We start from the raw sequence: 19,696 nt of genomic DNA on the forward strand, positions 1-19,696 counted from the left end.
TCTGTTTTCTAAGCAGACAGTGTTCAGTACCTAGCAATGCCAGGCTGGAAGTGGGTAAGGGGCATACTTCATGGCCTCACCTTATTTATTAACTGAAGATAGTGGAACTTTCTGATTAAATCCAGTGATATTTCCTCTATGAAACAAGCCGTCAGGAAAGAACATGAGAACGCCCGAGTTAGCACACTTAATCTCAGCTAGCTGGGTGTGCTTTCCATGATGTCTGAGTGTGGAGAAGGCTGGGTCCTAACCCCTGGGCCACAGGGTTTTCCTTGGGATCTGAGAAAAGAAGGCAACACCTAGCCAATTTATAACTTGGCTGACACATTCCAGGGGATCAAGTCAAGTTTAACAAAAAAAATGTGAGCATTTACTAAGGTGATCCCAGGTAATTATGATCTCATTTAATATTTAATCTTCAATTACTTCTTCTAGAAGCCCCTGAGGTAGGATTATTACCCACTTTTCAAATGAGACTTGAATGGCTTAAAAATGCCTCACTGAATACAGTTACTAATGGGAAAGAGGCTACGTGGCCTGAACCTCTGACACCCCTGCTTCGTCCACTCTTCTTTTCAAGGAGAAGTGTGGCTTTGGAACACCTCTATTGGACAATTTTTCCTTATGTTCACTGTACTCTGAAATGTGTAGCGACCCATTCAAAACACTGTTCTTGAATTATAGAGACCCCAATCCTGTAGACAAAGTAGAAAATATTGAAATATTGAAGGAGTTTGTCAAGTGCTTTGATAGTAAAATACCCAAGTGATTAAGAAGACCCCTCCTATCTGTCTCTGTCTCTCTTTGTGTCTGTCCATCCGTCTGTCTGTCAGTGTGTGTTTCTGTCTGTCTGTCTGTGTCTCTTTCTGTCTCCACCTCTGTCTCTGTTTCTCTATCTCTGTCTCTCTCTGTGTGTATGTATGTATGCAAGTGTATTCAGTGAAAAAAGTTAAAAGTGAATTCAGCTAGTCTCCTAGATGGAGGCCATACTTGACCCAGTTCTTGAGATAACTTAGAGCTAAATCTGTAGAAATGAGGAAGGCCCTCAAGTTAGTGGAACTAAGGGCCTTTTTTCGAGCAGTAATGCATGTCAGAGGAGTTCAGGAGCTCTTGCTGGAAGATGTGTGAGGAACGCAAACACTGCTTGTTGGAGGAGGTAAACTGTGACTTGGAGGCATGTAGCTCGCAGGCATGTAGAGCAGGAGAAGAAGCTGCTAGGCTGGAGCTGTGTCCTTTGCTGTGAACTGCAGACACACATGCAGCATCAGCAAACTGTGCTGTGGGGCTCTCCTCATTCCTGCTGATTGAGAGCCAGGTATGTGTTGGGTCACTGGATCCATTTACAGTGTTTATGGGCCATTTATTCCAGGAATTTTGGCAGCAGGAAAGGTTTCAAGAAACATCGCTCAGAGCTACAGGCACTCCAAGTCAAAGTGTCACTTGTTAGCTGTGCTTTGCCACTGCCGTTCCTTCAATATTCACTGCATAGAGAACTTAGGGCCTCTCTCCATGTGTTAGGGCCTGTGGCTGTCACAGGGGATAGCATGGTACTTGAAACAGGCCCCAGCATTACCTTCAAAGCTCTTAGTGTCTAGTGGGGAAGTTGAGGTAAAACTTAAGAGTGACCCAGGCCTCAGTGATGTAGGAAGTGCCAGGAGGAACATGCTATGTCCCACAGAAGCACAGAAACAGAGTCCAGACTTGAACAAATCAGAGAACAGACATTTGTTCTCATTTTGCCTTTCCTTTGGAGAAGCTGGAGGAGGATTCCAGGTGTGTGCATTGTTGCTTGAGAATCTGCTGTCACTTCCATGGGTACCTTTAGTAGATACAAAGCAGAATGAATAGTTAGCTACTCCTATTTCCAAAGTCAGACACTGTCTTGTTTGAATATGACAAGAAAGCTTTCTCCATCTGCAGGAGGTGAGCATAGGTGAAAAAATATAATACACAGGAAAGAAGGAAGAAAGGAAGGAAGGAAGGAAAGGAGAGAGAGGGGGGGGATAGGATAGAAGAGGAGAGAATAGCAATTAATAGATAGATAATAGGGAATAGAATGAAACGAACAATCCTAAACTAAACATAAGAACCTGGAAGCTGAGATCATTAAATAGAAAGAAATAACTGAAAAAATAATTGTGAATAATATTTGTGAGCTGGAGATGATCTATATGGCTATGGGAGAGATAGAACCACATTATTTTTTAATAATAATCACCTTAACATTTTATCTATCTATCTATCTATCTATCTATCTATCTATCTATCTATCTATCTATCTATCTATCTATCTACCTATCTATTTGGTTTTTCAAGACAGGGTTTCTCTGTGTGGCCCTGGAACTCACTCTGTAGACCAGGCTGGCCTTGAACTCAGAAATCCACCCTCCTCTGCCTCCCAAGTAGTGGGATTAAAGCGTGCGCCACCGCCCTCCGGCTAGAACCACATTTTATTAAACCAAACCACACACCCAATCAAACAAACCATAAATGTGTTTTCTACCCAGAAAAAGACAAAGGTAACACTTCACCAACTTCCATTTTCTATTGTTTCAAGTGCTAGCAGATATTCTGAAGAGTTTTGAAAAAAAAAGTTATGACCTGAGAATTATATAGTCAGGCTAGTGTTTTCTACCTGCAAACATGGAAGGCCTCCTTGATACTGTGGAACTTTGCACTGAAGTCTGTGGAGATCTGAGGGTGGAGGCAGGAAGGAACTAGAACTGAGGACCTGTCTGCATTTCCTACTGTTTGCCTTTAAAAGCCTGTGAGGCATGTGTGTTTTGGAAAAGTTTATTTTTAACATAAGAAGCATAGAGTTTAACTATTCACAAGTCCATGTAAACTATGTCCCAGTGAGGGAGATGAGAAAGACTGCATCTTGCCACATTGTTGCCGAGCCAAAATGGTTGACAAGGGTCTCATGAGGGTTCCTCAGAGGCAGAATGAAACCCATTAATCCTATCTGTTGACTCCTGCTGAATATGCTAAGTGCTTTGTCTGTTTCTGCCATATTGTAAATTTGGGAAGCGTTAGTCCTGGTGGCAATGGCTATATAGACGGGGATCTGGGAGCCAACTGAGCAGGGGAGGTGGGTGAAGCTAAGAAGCCAGGCTCGGTCTTTCATGTATCTAGTCAGTCCGATGCATTTCTTGAATGCCTGTTCCGTGTTTGATGTTGTGCTGGGCACCGGGATGGCGAATGGTTCAAATGTAATGGATGCCTATTATTAAGAGACTAAGAAGGTTTACAGGGAGAAGATACTCGCAAATGCAGATTAAGAGCATCCTGTGGTCAAGGCACCTGTAAGCAAAGTATATGGAACAGAAAGAAGGGCTGAGGAACTGACTCTCAAACCCCAGCCCACACAGTACCCGGGAGCTTGAGGAAAGTCAAAGTGCCTGACTGCCCATTGGAACCCGGGCTCAGTTTGTGCGGCTTCAGAATGGACATTATTTTCCTACAGGTTCAGAATGAGCAAGAGTTTCCCAGGCAGCAGGTGGAACATATTCTTCAGACAGGAAACATCTCTGTATCTTTCAGCTTTGGAAGGGAGGGAGAGATACTATTTAGGACTCCCCTGAGTATAAGCACAGGGTGATCATGTGGGTTTTTCCCTGAGCACTGCAGAAATACTGCTGTGGGTTCAAACTGTTCAATTTGAAGTGTCCCCATAGGCCTATGGCTGTGCACAGTAAAGCCGTGTAGCAGGGAGTGCTCCCTCCTTGTTGAGTGGAATCTGGCCCTTAAAGTGGTTGTCCTCTCACTGCCTCCCAACAGTAGAGTCCTCATGGCCACACTCTGGTCTCATTGTGCGTTCTAAGACTCTGCTCTTTTATTTTTTTTCTCTACTGCTTCTTCGGACCTGCTCAAGACTTACTTCCTAAGCAACCTTTCATCCCTGCCTGGACAGCCCTTTTTGCGGCCAGCCCCAGAAGAGTCAGCTTGTGTTGTACTGGAGGCGGGGAAGCAAGCACAGAGTGTCCATTGTGCGCACTGTGCTGGCCTCTCTCTGAGCCAGGAATGGGAACAGGTCAAGGTGCCTGGGCTCCCCCATCTCTGAGTGTGGCTGTACTCACATGTGTGCGTTGGCAGGGGCTTTTCACAAGAGGCCTGGCAGTCATTTCCAGACCCACCACAAAACTCAGTGTGTGTGTGTAGGCTGACAGGTATTTGCTGGGACGACCGACCAACCGACCGAAGAACACCAGCTTTGTGGGCTGGGGAAGTCAGCAGACAGGTTAGGTTTCTTTGCTCTGTGCTTTTGAAAGCTCTTTTAGTTTAGGTTTTTAAGGTATTTGGGTTGATGTGGGCACGGGGTATGGCTCATCATCCCCAGGATAGGCAGGAAAGTTGACTGGCACTTCCTGGGTGGGTGGGGCTTGACTGGGGTGGGTGGAGCTAATGTTGGAGAAGGACTTTGAATAGCCGTCAGAGATGAACAGATTTTCATCCAGAAGGAACTTCTAGAACTCCAAGTCAGGGTGGAAGTGAGGAGAACTTGAGCGCTGTTCAGCTGCACTTGCCTTCAGCCGGTGAATGAATTGCTGCTGAACTAGAAAAACAAGATTTATTTGCTCAAAACAACCAGAAGACAATAAAAGACTGACTTTTCGGGGCAATCTACACTGCTGGGCAAAATGTAACTCTGGCCAGGTAGTATGTACGCACTGTTACCCAGAGTTTGTAAAGTTGTTATGGTGGAGATGTACACTCTGGGGAATAAACTACAGTTGTGGGAGTCAGCTTGTACAGCTCAGGGTCTGTTTGGCTTGTTATTTTTTTTTCATTCATGGCCTAAACATTTTGAGAGGACCAGTCTTGTGCTGAAGATTGCATGGATCTGTGACTGCAAACGTAAGAACTAACTCTATGAAAATGTCAGTGCAGAGAGAGAGAGCTCTGTGGAGACCGGTTTGGGCTGAGTAGACAGTTGTTTACAGATGAGACTCAGTAGGAGACCAGGGTGTCAGGTATGAATGGATTCTTGGAAAGCTTGGGGCTATGTGTAATGACCTTATTTTGTCTATAGTGCTGGTTATGAGAGACTCCAACCACACCCCAAAGTCTAACTGGTCCTCAAGAAAGCAAATCAGATGTCATAAGGGGCAGCTATCTGTTTACTATCAGGTTTCCTAATTCCGGCATGATATGAGGGTTGCACTGCCCTAAAACCAAGCTTTGATAGCTTACATTCACTCTGGTAACTTCCCATTACTTGAAAGATGAAATCCAAATTCACTAGTCTGACACGTAAGGACTTCACGATCCATTTGTAACCTTTTATTTGCTGTCCTCCTTTCCAGTCTCCTGGGTGCCACCCTTACCCAACATGAGTTTGCTCTTTCCTTAGCATCCCCCTACCTGGTCCTGGGGCCTTGGCCTGCACTCTGCACTGTCTGCCCTCTCTATGGACTTTCTCCTTTCCTCTTCTTCCTCCTCCTCCTCTTCCTCCTCCTCCTCCCCCTTCTTTTTGTTCTCCTTTTTGTTATTCACGATGTGGTTAAGTGTGTCATGTTTGCATGTAGACAGTCCTGTGTGTGGTGTGTGTGTGTGTGTGTGTGTGTGTGTGTGTGTGTGTGTGCGTGTGTGTGTGTGGTGTGTGTGTGTGTGTGTGTGGTGTGTGTGTGTGTGTGTGTGTGTGTGTGTGTGTGTGTGTGTGTGTGTGTGTGTGCTAACTTGCATGCATCATTTGTTAACCCGGCTGTCCCAGAAGCAAGAGAATCTGAATTAAGGTCTACAGAACCCACTCCAGTACAAGCCGGCTTGCTTGTCCTTTCAGCCTCAGAGGTATAGTTAGGATTCCCAGGAGCAAGCTGGTGATGGAGACCAATGATATCAAACTCAAGTCTCCATATTTGCATGTAGGAAGCTAACAAATGACCCATCACACTACGCCCACCCACACCAGGGCCCTTCTTTTTTAATTGCCGCCCGAGGTTCCCAGAAAGAGCCTGTGCTCCTCTCGGAGAGTTCCTAGGCTGACACTGCAGCTTTCTTCAGAGATGCTTTTCAAACCTCTAATCAAGGGTGCACATTTCTTTAGAGAAATTGAGAAACAATTGCTGAATTGAACCTTTATTTTTATGGATCTCTTATTATCATATCCAGATAGTTACTGACTCATGCAGTTAAATATACGAAAATCTCAAGCAAACCATTTTCAAATGGGAGATGCTTTCTTCCTAGTAATTATGTACCCACTTCAGAGCCTGTCTGCTCACCTGTAGCTGGTGCTTCCTCTTCTTTCATCTCTGTACAGTATCTGCCTGCTCCGGTTTGAAGTCCGGGTGGATTGCTGAGCGCTCCTGAGGAGGTCTATGCCTCATTTTACAATCCTGCATTGGTACTTGTGCTTGAGGGTAATTATGTGGGTAGTAACTGAGAAATAAAATCATAATGTTGGTGATTCCTGCCTAAGGGGCTAAACCTAGGGTGCTGTTGTCCTTAAGGGGAAAAATTGCTTCCAATGTGTTTGGAGATGGAGTGTATATGGAGAGAAGCTTACTGCCTATTGGACTCTCCCTGAAATCAAGAAGGCGTTGTCCTAAGGAATATTAATATGCTAGGGTGATACTGGAGTTTGTGCCCCTGGTAAGAGCAGAACCAATGGATGTTGACTTGATAAGACCTTTGTTTGCGTATTTGTTTGTTTTGAGATAGGGTCTTTCTATATACTCCTGGCTGTCCTGGAACTCACTGTATAAGCCAGACTGGCTTTGAACTTGTGATCTTCCTGTCATGTTTTCCCAAATGTTGGGGTCACAGGTATATACCACCACAGTTGACTTAAATGTGACTCTTTAGGATATAAAGGTTTGAAGACTATAGGAACATGGGTATACTAGAGATAAAGACTTCAGATTCTTTTTTTAAAGTGTCATGTGGTCCAAATAAATTCTTCAACACAGGAAGAGACACAGTCTTGTTGATCACCTGAGTCACAAGTCTCTCTTTAGTGTTTTTCTTGGAAGCCACAGCAAAGGTGCTTGTGATTTTACTAGGACAGACTCATCACTCTCAGAAGAAAAACGTACTACTGATTTTTTCTCAGAGTCAAACCTCTTCTAAGCGTGCCTGTGTGCAGAGCTGAGCCATTTCTAGGATCTGAGTGTGTTTCTGGCTTCACTGCGATGAAGGGTTCTTACCTTAGCAGCTTCCTCCTCTGGCTCTCTTGCAGGACTGAGAATATTGCTGGTTTTAGAGCCAGATGACACAAACTCAGCTGTCAGTTTCCAGTTCGTTCTCAGTGTGTCCTTTTAAGCCTCATGGGGCACACTTGGTAGGCACATTTGCTGACCAGTTCTTTAAGCCGTTGAGCTTGTAGGTAGAAACAGACAATGGGTAGAATGTTCCCTGCTGGCGATAAGGAGAGAGAGGGTTTAATAGAGTAAGAAGGAAAGCTCAGAAGTAATGAAACCTCGCTCTTAAGTTAGGAAGATATTACAGTTTCTATAGCTCTGGGACAGTAGGCTTCCTCTTACAGATGGACATCTGGCCTTGCCTTTGGCTTTTGCAATCGAGAATCTGAAGTAGGGAATGAAGGGATGGGGTGAGTAAAAGGGTTAGTCAGCTCATCCTGTGATCGTCTGGAGAAAACCCGATTTTTCTCTTCTCGTCTTGGAGGGAGGATGCTAGTGCGGATGCCCAACACTTTTGATGGCTTGTGAAATGTTGCTTCCCTCTCTTTCTTTAATCTGCTCTTTTATGTGGACATAATGACCCTTCATCTAACAAACAAGTAAGGAGGTCAAAAAACTGTATAAATGGCTATTTTATATAAGTAATTAGAAATGATTAAATACTTCATGTTTCTGTTGATTAAAAAAAAAAACATGTTAAAGTCTGATTTGCTTTAATCCTAGTGTTATTTGTGATTTCCTACTGAAATATTTTGGTTTTATTATCAATTATCACAGCTAAATTTAAAAGATAGCTTGCCATGTGGGTTAGCTCACGTGGATATGCTCAGCATTTGGCAAGCTGAGTCAGGAGTATTGCCACAAATTAGAGTTTATCGTGAGCTACCCAGTGAGTTCCAGACCATTCTGGGCTACAAAATGAGACCCTGTCTCACAGAACAAAAGGCAGAACCTCCAAAGCAAATAGGACAAAGCAGCAATACCAAAAACTAGAAAAGTTTGCGTGTACTGTAAATAATGTGTGGTTCATGTAATGACACACGATAACGAATAGCCAGGAGTGGGCTCAATGGTGTCCCTCCTATAGAAAGGGGAGGGGGTTGTGGCTCTTCTCATTTTGCAAACTCTTCCTCAGATGGAAGAGAGAGGTGATGAAACAAATCTCCTAGATACAGTCCCCCAGGCCTGTGTCAGCATTCAGAATGCCCTATCATTGTGGTTAGAGTCACGGAGTCTGCTGTGGCTTCAACGTAAGAAACCTCCAGCTGTGACGGCTGAGGACACATCTCTCTTGTCTTTATTATTGGACCTGAAGCCATAAAAAGCAATAGTAACCCATCTTGATGGCCTGAGCCCATTTTTGTTCCCATGTGTCCTGGTGAATTCAGTTTGGTTCTGTGCAATTCGAATTGATTTTCTGACATTGTAGGCATGTGGGAAGCTGACATTGGATATCTTGGGGTCTGGTTCTTTCCTACCATAGCCAATTACCTCTCTGCTTCTCAATTGCAGATCTGATCCCTTCTGAGGACTTCACCACATCTCCGTTCTTGGGACATTGAACCCAACAGCTGGTCTACTTTGTTCTTGGAATTTTGGGTGTCTTCGCCTTTGATCTTTTCTGTTCCCCTTCATCCCTTTCCCATCCTGAGAACTCTCAAGACTGTAGGATTATCATGGAGTCCAGGGAATTGTTAAGCAGCTCCCGGCAAAGAGGGAGTGAGTCAGAATTCCTTCAGGGCTCCTCATCCAGGTCCCCAGCTGCCCCTGGCTGTTCAGGAGAGCCCTTGAAAGGCATCTCTGTGGGTGGAGAACGCATGGAACCAGAGGAGGAGGATGAATTGGGCTCAGGCCGAGATGTGGATTGCAATTCTAATGCAGACAGTGAGAAATGGGTGGCCGGAGATGGCTTGGAGGAGCAGGAGTTCTCCATCAAGGAGGCCAACTTCACCGAGGGGAGCTTAAAGCTGAAGATTCAGACCACAAAGCGGGCTAAGAAACCCCCCAAAAACCTGGAGAACTATATCTGTCCACCTGAGATCAAGATCACCATAAAGCAGTCTACTGGGGACCAGAAGGCGTCCCGAACTGGGGACCAGAAGGCATCCCGTACTGGGAAAAATAACAAAGCTACAAAGGAAGAAGAAAGAAACCACTCCAAAAAGAAGGTAGGAAACCGTGCCTTGCAGGTTTGGTTTTGTTTCTGGTTTTGCTATTCTGTCTCACCAACTCTTAAAAATCAATTTATTTTTCAACATATTTACTTTTGAATCACCAGCCTCTTTGGTATAATATATAGAGCCTATAGTCAAGTCTCTGATATAATGTTGAGTTCATCATTATATTTTATACTCACCTAGGACACATAAACTATTGGGGAATTACGATTTGGGAGAGAGCACCTCTGCTCTTTAGGAAACAGCCCATAGGCCAGGTTAGCACAAAAGCTTAAGGTACATTTTGCTTTGCTTTTGTTTTAACATTTACATCTGTTTTCCTAGTTGTTCAATCAGAGCAGTCAAGGAGTGTCAAAACAAACCTTTGGTTTCATTTGTTAGTGTTATAGGTCTTTCTGAGGTGAATGCTCTGAGAAAGCTCTGGTCCCTTTGTGATAGTCTTCCCTGTGAGCAAGAGACGGTGGTCCCGAAAGCACACTCATCAAACAGCCTATTTATTGGAGGAGGGTACGAGGGAAGGGGAGGGTCTGTGGTACAGCTGACTGAGCTATGATCTGAGACATGGTGAACCTTTAAGACTCTGGTTGAATGAGTCTGGTCCATTTTCTCACTAGATGTCAAACACAGGCATGCAGATAGAGGTGCTTGTCAGTATCAGTTCCCTGGGAATGGATGGGTCCATATTTTATTGAATCATTTTGCCTGTGTGTGGAATTATAGTGAGCTTCCTTCTGGGAATGGGTGTGGTACTCAGCTTGTGATAGCAGAAGACAGGCCCAGGGTAGAAATCTTTCGCCTTCAGGAACTAGGTGGCCATGGCATGGCTCTGAAAGAGACTTTGACAAAGTTTGTCAGTTCTGGTGATAGGTTTTAATCAGGTCTGCCTTTCACTGGTGTATGTGTATGCGTACGAGATTGGCATAAGAACTTTGGTATGATAGTGTTCTGGAATGTTCCTGTCACTGGTAGGCTTGTCAGCATCATGGCGCTCATTCAAAAAGCTGAGCAGAAGTGATGTTGCTTCTTTACCACAGAACGGTGATGATTGTCCTGTCAGGTGTTCTCACTGATGTTTTGCATTAAAAGCCAAAGATGTGAGCTAGAAACTTCTTTCAAACTCGACAACTGCCTACAGTTGCCTCAACAACCTTGCCCTGTGCCGAAAACAGAACCATTTCCATCCAGAAGCCTCAATGACACAAGGACACTTGATTCACTGCTGCACTAGTATTTGGGGACAGGGAGGCTTCAAAACACTGGCTTCATTTGCCAGAGCATTTGGATCACACACTCCCCTCCTCCCATTACAACTTTGCAGTGGTTAATGAGTTCTCTGTTTTGAAAACAAAGGTTATCTTCATACCTGACAGGAACTTTTGAGTCACTTATAAAGTGATATTGTTGCTTTGGAGTTGTGTGTCTTAGATTTGAAAATGAGTACTTGTTGTCTCTGACCACTGAGGTGGCCCAGTTCTTTATGTGCTGTTGAAATTGTGTGTGTGTGTGGGGGGGGCATGTGTGTGTGTGTGTTGTGTGTGAGTCAGTGTGTGTGTGTCTGTACAAACGTGTGTGTGTGTGTGTGTGTGTGTGTGTGAGTCACTGTGTATGTACATGTGTATGGTGTATGTGTGAGTGTGTGTGTCTGTGTGAGCATGTGTATGTAAGTCTGTGTGCATGTGTGAGTATGGTGTGTGTGTGTGTGTGTGTGTATGTGTGTGTTGATGAGGTTCTTGAAAGCTGTAACTATGATGATTAGTTTCTCTCCATTCCTACCATACTGGGATTTGAGTAGCAGCTCACAGTTTGGAGGTTCAACCCCAAATTTAGTCTAAACTGAAGTGTGAGTGAGGCTAGCCATTGTCACCCAGGAAGTGGAGTGTTTTTGTTAGAAAGGAAGATGCAATCCCTTATTTGAACATGTGGTTTGCCTCACGTGGGAAGCATTTTTACGCCTCCCAGTTGGAAGGAGTAGAAACGAAGGGGCCGGATTCCAATGCGCAGTAGCGTCTTATGATGTCACCGCGATGGGGGAGCTTGTAAAATGCTTCAGCTCTTAGACGCTGGCTGCATATTGTGTCTCTCTGTGTCCTCTGCATGTACTCACTCTGAAAGCCGTTACTTTCCAGGAGTGAACGAATAAAGTTATTAGCATGGGGCTGTAATTCCTTGATATATGGCAAGAACAATCTCTTATCTCTATTGGGTTACAAACCTGACTTTATTAGTCTTCAAATGCAGCTCATTTTGCAGAAATCAAGCAAATGCTGAGGTTGAGGGCCTGTGTGGAAACCTTGCCTGCAGTTTGTATGGAAAAAATCCAGTGGTGAACTTGCAGAATTTACTGACAGTAAATTTGAGATACAAGACAACTGTCAGGGACAGGAAAAGGTCAGAGATGGTGTCTTGTAAATACCAATCAGTACCTATTCCTTAGAGCCAGCCTTCTGGGTGTCTCTTGGAGCAGTGAGCTTGTTTCTAAAGTTGTAGGCATAGGGATGCCCCTAGGAACCAAGTCCTAGTCTGGGAAGTGCCAAGAGGACACGTGGACCTGGTCCTTGAGTAGGTGGAGATGTTTTCTTGGGGGCAAGGGTTGGCAACCACAGCCTGTGGGCCAAATTCAGTCCTTTCCTGTTTTTCTACAACCCCCACACACAAAAATTGGTTTTTACAGTTCTAAAAAGATTTTTTTAAAAAAATCAAAGAAAGAGAAATATTTTGAAGTATGTTAAACTTCTTTGAAATTCAAATTTCAGTGTCCATAAATAAAGTTTTAACGCAGTGCGGCCAAGTCCACTTGATTACATTTTGTCTGTGACTGCTTTATTATTGCAATGGTAGTGCTGGGCTTCTGCTGCCTTGACAGTGGCCTGTGGAGCTTAAAGTATTTACTAAGCTTGGTCAGTAAAGTGCTTGTCGTGCAAATGTAATGATCTGACTTTGGATCCTAGAGCCTACATGATAATAATAATAATAATAATAATAATAAAATAAATGTGTCTAGTATAATTGTAATCCTGACACAGAGGAGGTGTCAACAGGAAGGTGGCTGGGGTTTCCGAACATCTAGCCTTGCTAAACTCTTGGTGTATCAAGAGACTCTTGTCTCTTAGTAAATAAAGGGAAAGCAATCCAGGAAACTCTACATCACTTTCTGACTACATGGGCCAACACACAATTGTCTCACCTCCGTCAGTGTTTATCAAGTTGACTTAGGGGAGAGGCAGGAATTCAGCACAGCAAGTGCTATGCTTCATTTTGGTTGGTTTTGAGTGTCTCAGGGTTCAAGTCTGGAGGTAGAGAGAAGTTGATTGTTCTGGTACATTCTTTCATATTTAAGTGAAATTTAAGGGATTAATAGTTCATTCAGGTGATTGGCATCCTCAAGCAAAGAGAGCTTAGACTGGGTCCCATGTGGTTGTTTCAGAAAAAGAAAGCTCCCTGGGAAAATTGTAATGTGGCTTAGCCTTTACAAGTGCCTTCTTTTCTGTGTTCGTAGGCACAATGGTCCACAGCTTTGGGATGATGGTGGTGAGGCCTGTGTTTAATCTTCTGTAGCACTTTTGCTCCAAATTTCAAACCTAGGACTAACCCTCCCAATTAGAGAGCATTTGTGGATGGTGAAGGAACATAGTTACTCCAATGTAAGAACTCGAAAAGAGTACCTCACGGCCTCAAGGCTAACGGTATCTTTTAAGCCAGCACAGGGAGTCAGGATGGAGGTCTGGAGGGCCTTCAACAGAGAGTTCATGACTGTCCATTCATGGAAAGTGTGGAAGCCGTGTCTGGTGGGTTTAAATACTCAGAACCTATTTCTGGGACTTTGTGGAGCGACTGTCGCATCTTACAATTATTTGAGTCAGTGACACGGTAACTTGTGCTCACTCTGGGTTCCCTTCAGGCCAGTCAGTAAAAACAGCAGAGGATGAATCTCTAGAGGCAAGTTCAGGTTCAAGACGCACATGAGACCAGCAGCTCCAGCAGTGGCAGATCTGAGGGTGCTCTCAGCTCAGGGCTTAGCAGCTCTGTGTGAGAACCGGGGATTAGCCACAACAGTCTAAGTTCAACAGCAAGAGAAGGGGTGAGGGTTACCCGAGCTACACTCTGTTTGGCTGCTAAGTGGCTCTGTCTATTTGGATTCCCACTGTAACTTTTCTAAGGGCCAGTTCTTTCATCTACCAAATCTAGATGAAAATTTCTGTGTGATGTAACTTGAAAGACTAGAGGGAAACTGTCAAATTTATTTCAGCACGTATCATTGTAAGAGGTTTAATTTATTGAGTTGTGTCTCCTGTCAGCCCATAGGACAAATCTGGCCCATAAATAGTCATTGAAAGAGGAAGAAATTGCGGTTCAGGTTGTTTTGAAAGAGGATGAGTGAGACTGGATAAGGTTTGCTTTTGGAGCTATTTCTGTTATATAGGTGTCTAAAGGTGACGTATTTCAGTCTCTAGAAGGTCGGGAGTTCAGGATCGTTCTTCTCTCTCCCAGATAGAATGGGAAGATGCACTTTCCTTTATTTCTAAACGTTGAAGAGCATACAACATAGCTTCTTTGTGAATTTAAGTCTTATTTTCCTATATTGTACGCATCAAATTTATTTACCTTTGATGAAAATATAGCTCCTATTTTATGTCTTCTGACATGATTAGATTTTTCTTCCTTGCTAGTTAAATCAGGAGAAAGTATTTCCTCTTTCTCCAAGGACTTACATCTCCTATTACCAGGTGCCCACTGTTAAGGAATGAGCGGAAGAATGTATGCAGGCTCAGCCTTGGCCACCACACCTCGACCACCGTCCTGTGTGTGTCTGGCATGCTTTCTGTTTATATGGTCTTCTCACTGAGAAGCTCTTTGCTACACCATCCTCAGACAGCGCCTCCTTTGTTAACCAAACACATAAAGGATGAGCAGGAAAAGGAATGTCTGGGTGCTAGGGATGCTAAGAAGGGTAAGTAACACATGCTTGAGAGGAATGAATGGGTGTGATCTGACTCTGTCGGGATCTGAATTGGTGCTTGCTGCAGAGAGGGAGAAGGAGCCCTTTAGGTAATGCGATTGCGAGCTTCTTCTCCAGTGTTACCCACCTCTCTTGGAATCGGAGGAGTGACACATTGCTCTTGTGGTCCTCTATTGCTAATAGATGTACTGAGTTGTTGAGGAGTGGAGAGCTGAGGGGCTTCTGGGCATGGACTACTAGGCGGGGATTGACCGATTAAGGGGTCAGATTGTCTGGCAATTGTTCCTCCTCCAGCGCCCTCAGTGTCTGTCTCTGAGTCACTGTCTGTGAGTCATTGTCTACAAGCGAGAGTCCATCTGAGCCCCTCTTCCTCCTGCGGCTCAGGTACCCTTCTTTTGCCTTCATGCTGGATAACACCTTCTCTTCTCTCTCTCTCTCTCTCTCTCTCTCTCTCTCTCTCTCTCTCTCTCTCTCTCTTTCTCTTTCTCTCTCTCTCTCTCTCTGTAATGTTTCCAACGCCTGGGTATCTCTGATTCTTCTGTCATGACAGCTGCACCTGGCTAGCAAGCCAGGGTGAGTCTTGTTTGCATTTCTTTGCACAGAAGGCTGGATTTATCTTCTTGATTAATGATTTTCTGCCGTGGTTTATTTATTTATCCTTTTAAAGTAACACATTCTTATTTATTCAATACTTGGAAAATGTTTGCTGAGTGGAGACTGGTTATTTCATAGCTAAAATAGCACCTGTAGAGTGCACGCCCCTCCTCTGGAGGTGTTGCTTCCCAGAGCAACAGGGAATAGTGCACAGGTAAAACGAAGGAATAAGAAAGCAAATTAAAGGTGGGGTTGGGAACCACCCTTGCTGAAAACTCAGCTGGAAGCCTTTGCCTTCCTGGATTCTCACTACAAACCTCCAAGCAGTTCTGTTCATCAGGTCCTGTGTCCTCTTTAAGAGTGTGACAGTTACCATTCACATAGATGATGATCTTAGTCTTGGTAACTGTTTTATCATTAAACTATCGCCCTCCCAGACACCAACACCATGACAGAGTTGAGCTTTGAAATAGCTCACTCTGTTGTGAGTTGTACATTCAAAGAGAACATTCTTTTTCTTTTTCTGTTTCTTTTTAAAGCTATTTCCCGCCATGCATGTGGTTTCTTTTTTGGCCATTGTTTGTGTGTTTTGTAGTTTTTTTCTGGGTTTAGTACTCTAAGGGTTTAAATCAGCAAGCTGGCCTACTTCCTCCTGGTTTTAATATTTTCTTAGTAGTCAATTTCTCCTCCATGGAATTCCCTAAGGACATCTTAGTGTTTGTTTGTTTGTTTGTTTGTTTGGTGAACTGAACTCTGAGTCACTCAGGGTCAGTAGAAGCTGGAGTGAGTGCTTCTTGAGTGAGGGATTATCGTTCCTATACTTTAGGTGTGAGCACCACACCCTCAGGGACCAGGTCTTTTTTGCAGGTGAGAACCCCACAGTGAGAGAGTGTGGTAGGACCTGCTAGCTCAGCCCTGGGCAACTTTTTCAACATCTTGAGTTTTTCGACTGCATGGACTTCATTAAGGTCAGGGCCCACACAAGCACTTCCTGTTGCCATTGTGTAGAGGCCTGATGGTCAGCGTCCCTTGTTTAGACTCTTGTCTTCCATTTCTCTGACAGTGCAACTGAAATCTTTCTATGTGGCCACAGGGCAGGTGCAGTGACCTACACAGGACTGGGTTCTGCAAAGCTTGGGCTGTTCCAAATGTGTTAGTTGGAGGGGGCCTTAGCAGCCTCTGCTAATGTTCGCACGAGCAGGCTTAATGCAGAGAAATATGGTTTTGGGTGGCAGCGGCGGTGAGGTCGTGGGAAGATTGCTACGGGATTTATTTAGAGATATGTTAAAGGTCTTCTCTCTCTGTGGTCATTTGGGTGACAAACCGAGATTACTGCTGAGGGAACTGATGATTCAGAGTGAAAGTTACGAAGCATCAAAGGGACCACCACCACATGTAGTTCAGCTGGCTACAGCTGTTCTTTGCAAAGGAGGCCCTTTCTCCATCTTGTATTCCCACACAGGGAAGGTATTGCTATCCTTGTTCTCCCACAATGTTCAGGGTTTTTTTTTTTTTTTAATTCTCTCTCTTCTGAGACAAGGTCTTGCTTTCTACCTAAATCATCATCCTCCTGTCTCAGCCCTCTCATGCCAGGATTATAGGCATGCCACTCAAGGACTGGCTTGCATTATTTTTTCTTTTTTAAATTAATGAAAGGCAATAGGAACAATTGTTTTCCTCTCCGAGTGTTACATGCACAACATCCCAGGACCTGCTCACCAACCTTGCTTGTTCACAGGCAGGTAGGTTATTTGGCCAGAAGTTGGTTGGATAGCTGTGTCCTGACCACAGGTAACTGTTCCCATCCAGGGCCAGAGTCCTTGCTACCAGCGTCTGGAAGCTTTAAACAAAGACCGACACTTACTGTGAAGCATTAAAGCCTTGTACTTCTGTAGTTTGTCATTCTCCATAAACTATAAACTCATCATTTGTACAGGACCAACTGTTTAGATGATGGGCTTCACTTGACCCTCCGAGGGACAATAAACCTGTGGAGACTCACCCCCAAAAGGAAGGATCATTGGCCAGGGGGACAGAGGAGAAGATAGGATTAACGGAGCTAAAGATCCCTGGGTGATAAGTACAGACACACACAGTCAGAGCCTCCATACACAGACACCCACACGGACTCTTAGTCATATATCATCATAACAAGTGTACTTAGGTGTTAGAAGGAAGGTGAGCCCTCAGTGCTAAAGGAGCGCAAGCTGAGACCGTCTAAGTGTGTCAGACTATGGCCTGCCAAGGACACACACCGCAGGAGGCTGGTGTTGTGCTGTTCATTGAGTATTTTCTCAGCTCCCATAATATTCCAGCAGATCCCCTAAGGGCAGGGCCCCCTGGCCATCTTAAGTGGAAATTCCTCTGTGAAGTTGCAGTCTGTTGGTTCCTAACAGCACCCCCCCACACACACACCCTGATCGTTCCTCCTTGCCCAGAGTCAACTTCCCTCGCCTCCCCATTGGCCCGTGACCTCACCAGGGAAACAATGGAAGCCTTTCTTTGCTCTGAGAAGTGCAAGCATATTCTTCCCTGTGAGGCCATTTGATAATCATCATTAGTATCATTTACAGGTTGCTTTAGTGCGTTTTCTAGACCTTGTTTACTGGGTATTTTTCCCAGATGGTCTTTGCCTCCTGCACTGGCTAGGTTCACTGTGAGGGATAGGAGGTGTGGCATCTGCCCCTCAAGATGGATCCTTGTACCTCATACAATAAAATATATCCACCTATGAGGAGGACCGTGCATAGGGTTGTAAGCAACCTTTTGTTCCGGGTTAGTTGGTTCACTGGGTCAGATCTGGAATTACAGGCTCTTCATCAGAGCCTGGACCTCTAGGGGGTCTAAGTGAGAACAGATATTTTTCCAGTGGGTCAGGGTGTACTTAAAGTGATCTATCTGAGCGAACAATGGAGCACTTCTTGATTTCTCCGTCTTTCTCCTTAGAGGGGACAAGGAGGGAGAAAGCAATTTATTTGGGTACTTGTCTTTTCCTTCTCCCTTCTCTGAGATGTTCTAGTTACCCTACTTTAATACTTCCATTTCAATAGATGATAGTCTACTGTCATACTAGGCTTTGAGTGTCATGCATACATACATGTATACATACATACATAGTACATACATTTATTACACACACACACACACACACACACACACACACATACACACAGACAGACAGATAGTACCAAGGCTCAGAGTTATGTCAGGGATCTGAGTACAAGCAACCGAACCCATTAAGATTCAGGCTAGAGTCAATACATTGTCAGGAGGCAGGGGAGGGACAAAAAAGCTTTAGGTTACAAGTCAGGGTGGGTCTATGGTCCTGACACCTTTCAAGAGTTGGTGTCACCATTTTTGGAAGCTTCTCTGAGAGGAAACTGGACATCTAAATACTAGTGCAGTTGACTGGGGGGATCAAGTCCCCCCTGCAGAGAGAACTTTCCATTTCTAGGCAGCTTTTGTTGTAGAAGGTTCTTCTGTACTTTGCCTGTTCATTATAGCCTCCATAATCAGGAGAATATGGCCACCCTGAGCTGTGGGCTCCTTTGGGAGACGCCTCTAAGTTCCCTGGATTTAGCTGACTTTGAGAGGCAAAAGTCAAAAATTGGCTCAATTTTTCATGTCTATTTTTTGGAATTGTTCTATATATGCTTGTGGGCCCTGTATATGCTTGGATGGGTCATTTATATGCTTACCTAGAGTTTTAATTTGTTGCTATTTTATCGCCTGTAATCTCCAACTTGAAAAGGAAATCTAATAGAGATATTTGACAAACATACATAACTTTCATTTTGCATGTATTATAACCTTAATGGAATCTTATATTTAGTAAGTATATATTAATATTAGTCTTGAACAATACATTTTTAGCAACTGATCCTATAATGTGTATCAGCCTGAGGCATCTCAACCAACTCTCAGCATTTTTATTTTCTATTTTTGGCCATTTATTACACAGATGAAATAAAATATTTTTTAAAAACCTGTTGTAGAAAAAAGTCATTATCTCTGTATCAATGTTAAATTTTATAACCTAATAAAACTTTATCTTAGGACCCTCAGTGAATGTTTTATATGAATAAGTATCATTTTAAGTTTTTATGAAGCATTTAACACACCCACACATATATTTTGTTAAGCTTTAAGAAGTGAAGATTACCTTAGTTCACTAGTATGCATTTACAAGGTCTTTTAAATACCTGCATTCGTGCATAAGCACATAAACATCACATTTTAAAGTTATATCAAACAACAAGCAAATTAAAGTAAAAAACAGTTTGCAAAACATAAAGCAAGAACAAAAAGAAACCTAAGTAGCCACAGGTTTGCTCCTCAGTTATTTTAGAGAATTTTAGGAATAAACTGAATTTTGTTTCCCATTGCCATAAAATAACTCAGAAATGCTGACAAGAAACATACACAGGACAGTTACATCAGGAAGGGGAAAGTTTCCATCTCTACTCCCCGAGGGAACAAGGTCAGTTCTTGAGGGATCTGCCTTTTGTTTGTCTACCAGACACTGCCTTTAGTGCCTTTAACCCTATGAGGTGGTCATGTCCTGGGGGATTCCTGGGGTCTTTGTTAACCTTGAGAAGGAAGCGTTCCACAGCTAAGGCTGTGGAGCCTAAGGTTCTTGCGGTATTGAAAGCTCTTGGGATTTCCTAGTTACTTGGGTTAGTAAGTTTCAAGAATAGTCTTGGGAAGTGATGGTGAAAAACCGAGTGTAAGTCCTAGCATGGGGCAAAAAACCATTAGGGAAGGCTGCAAGAAACAAGGGTCTGTTGTACAGAGGAGACAGACAGAGAGTTGGGATTTTGGAAGTG

The 19,696-nt window shown here is 43.9% G+C and overlaps 1 protein-coding gene across 1 annotated transcript in view; it reads left to right on the forward strand.

Moving 5' to 3' along the window:
• Setbp1 (SET binding protein 1) overlaps nucleotides 1-19,696 on the forward strand; it is a 350,541-nt gene that overhangs the window by 14,150 nt on the left and 316,695 nt on the right. Inside the window, exon 2 of the mRNA XM_052155405.1 lies at nucleotides 8,655-9,310. Coding sequence (XP_052011365.1) covers nucleotides 8,819-9,310 — 492 coding nt within the window. The 5' untranslated portion in view covers nucleotides 8,655-8,818. The remainder of the gene's footprint in view (nucleotides 1-8,654; nucleotides 9,311-19,696) is intronic.

This window comes from Apodemus sylvaticus, chromosome 13 (assembly GCF_947179515.1).
Source record: "Apodemus sylvaticus chromosome 13, mApoSyl1.1, whole genome shotgun sequence".
In the NCBI taxonomy this organism is placed as follows: Eukaryota; Metazoa; Chordata; class Mammalia; order Rodentia; family Muridae; genus Apodemus; species Apodemus sylvaticus.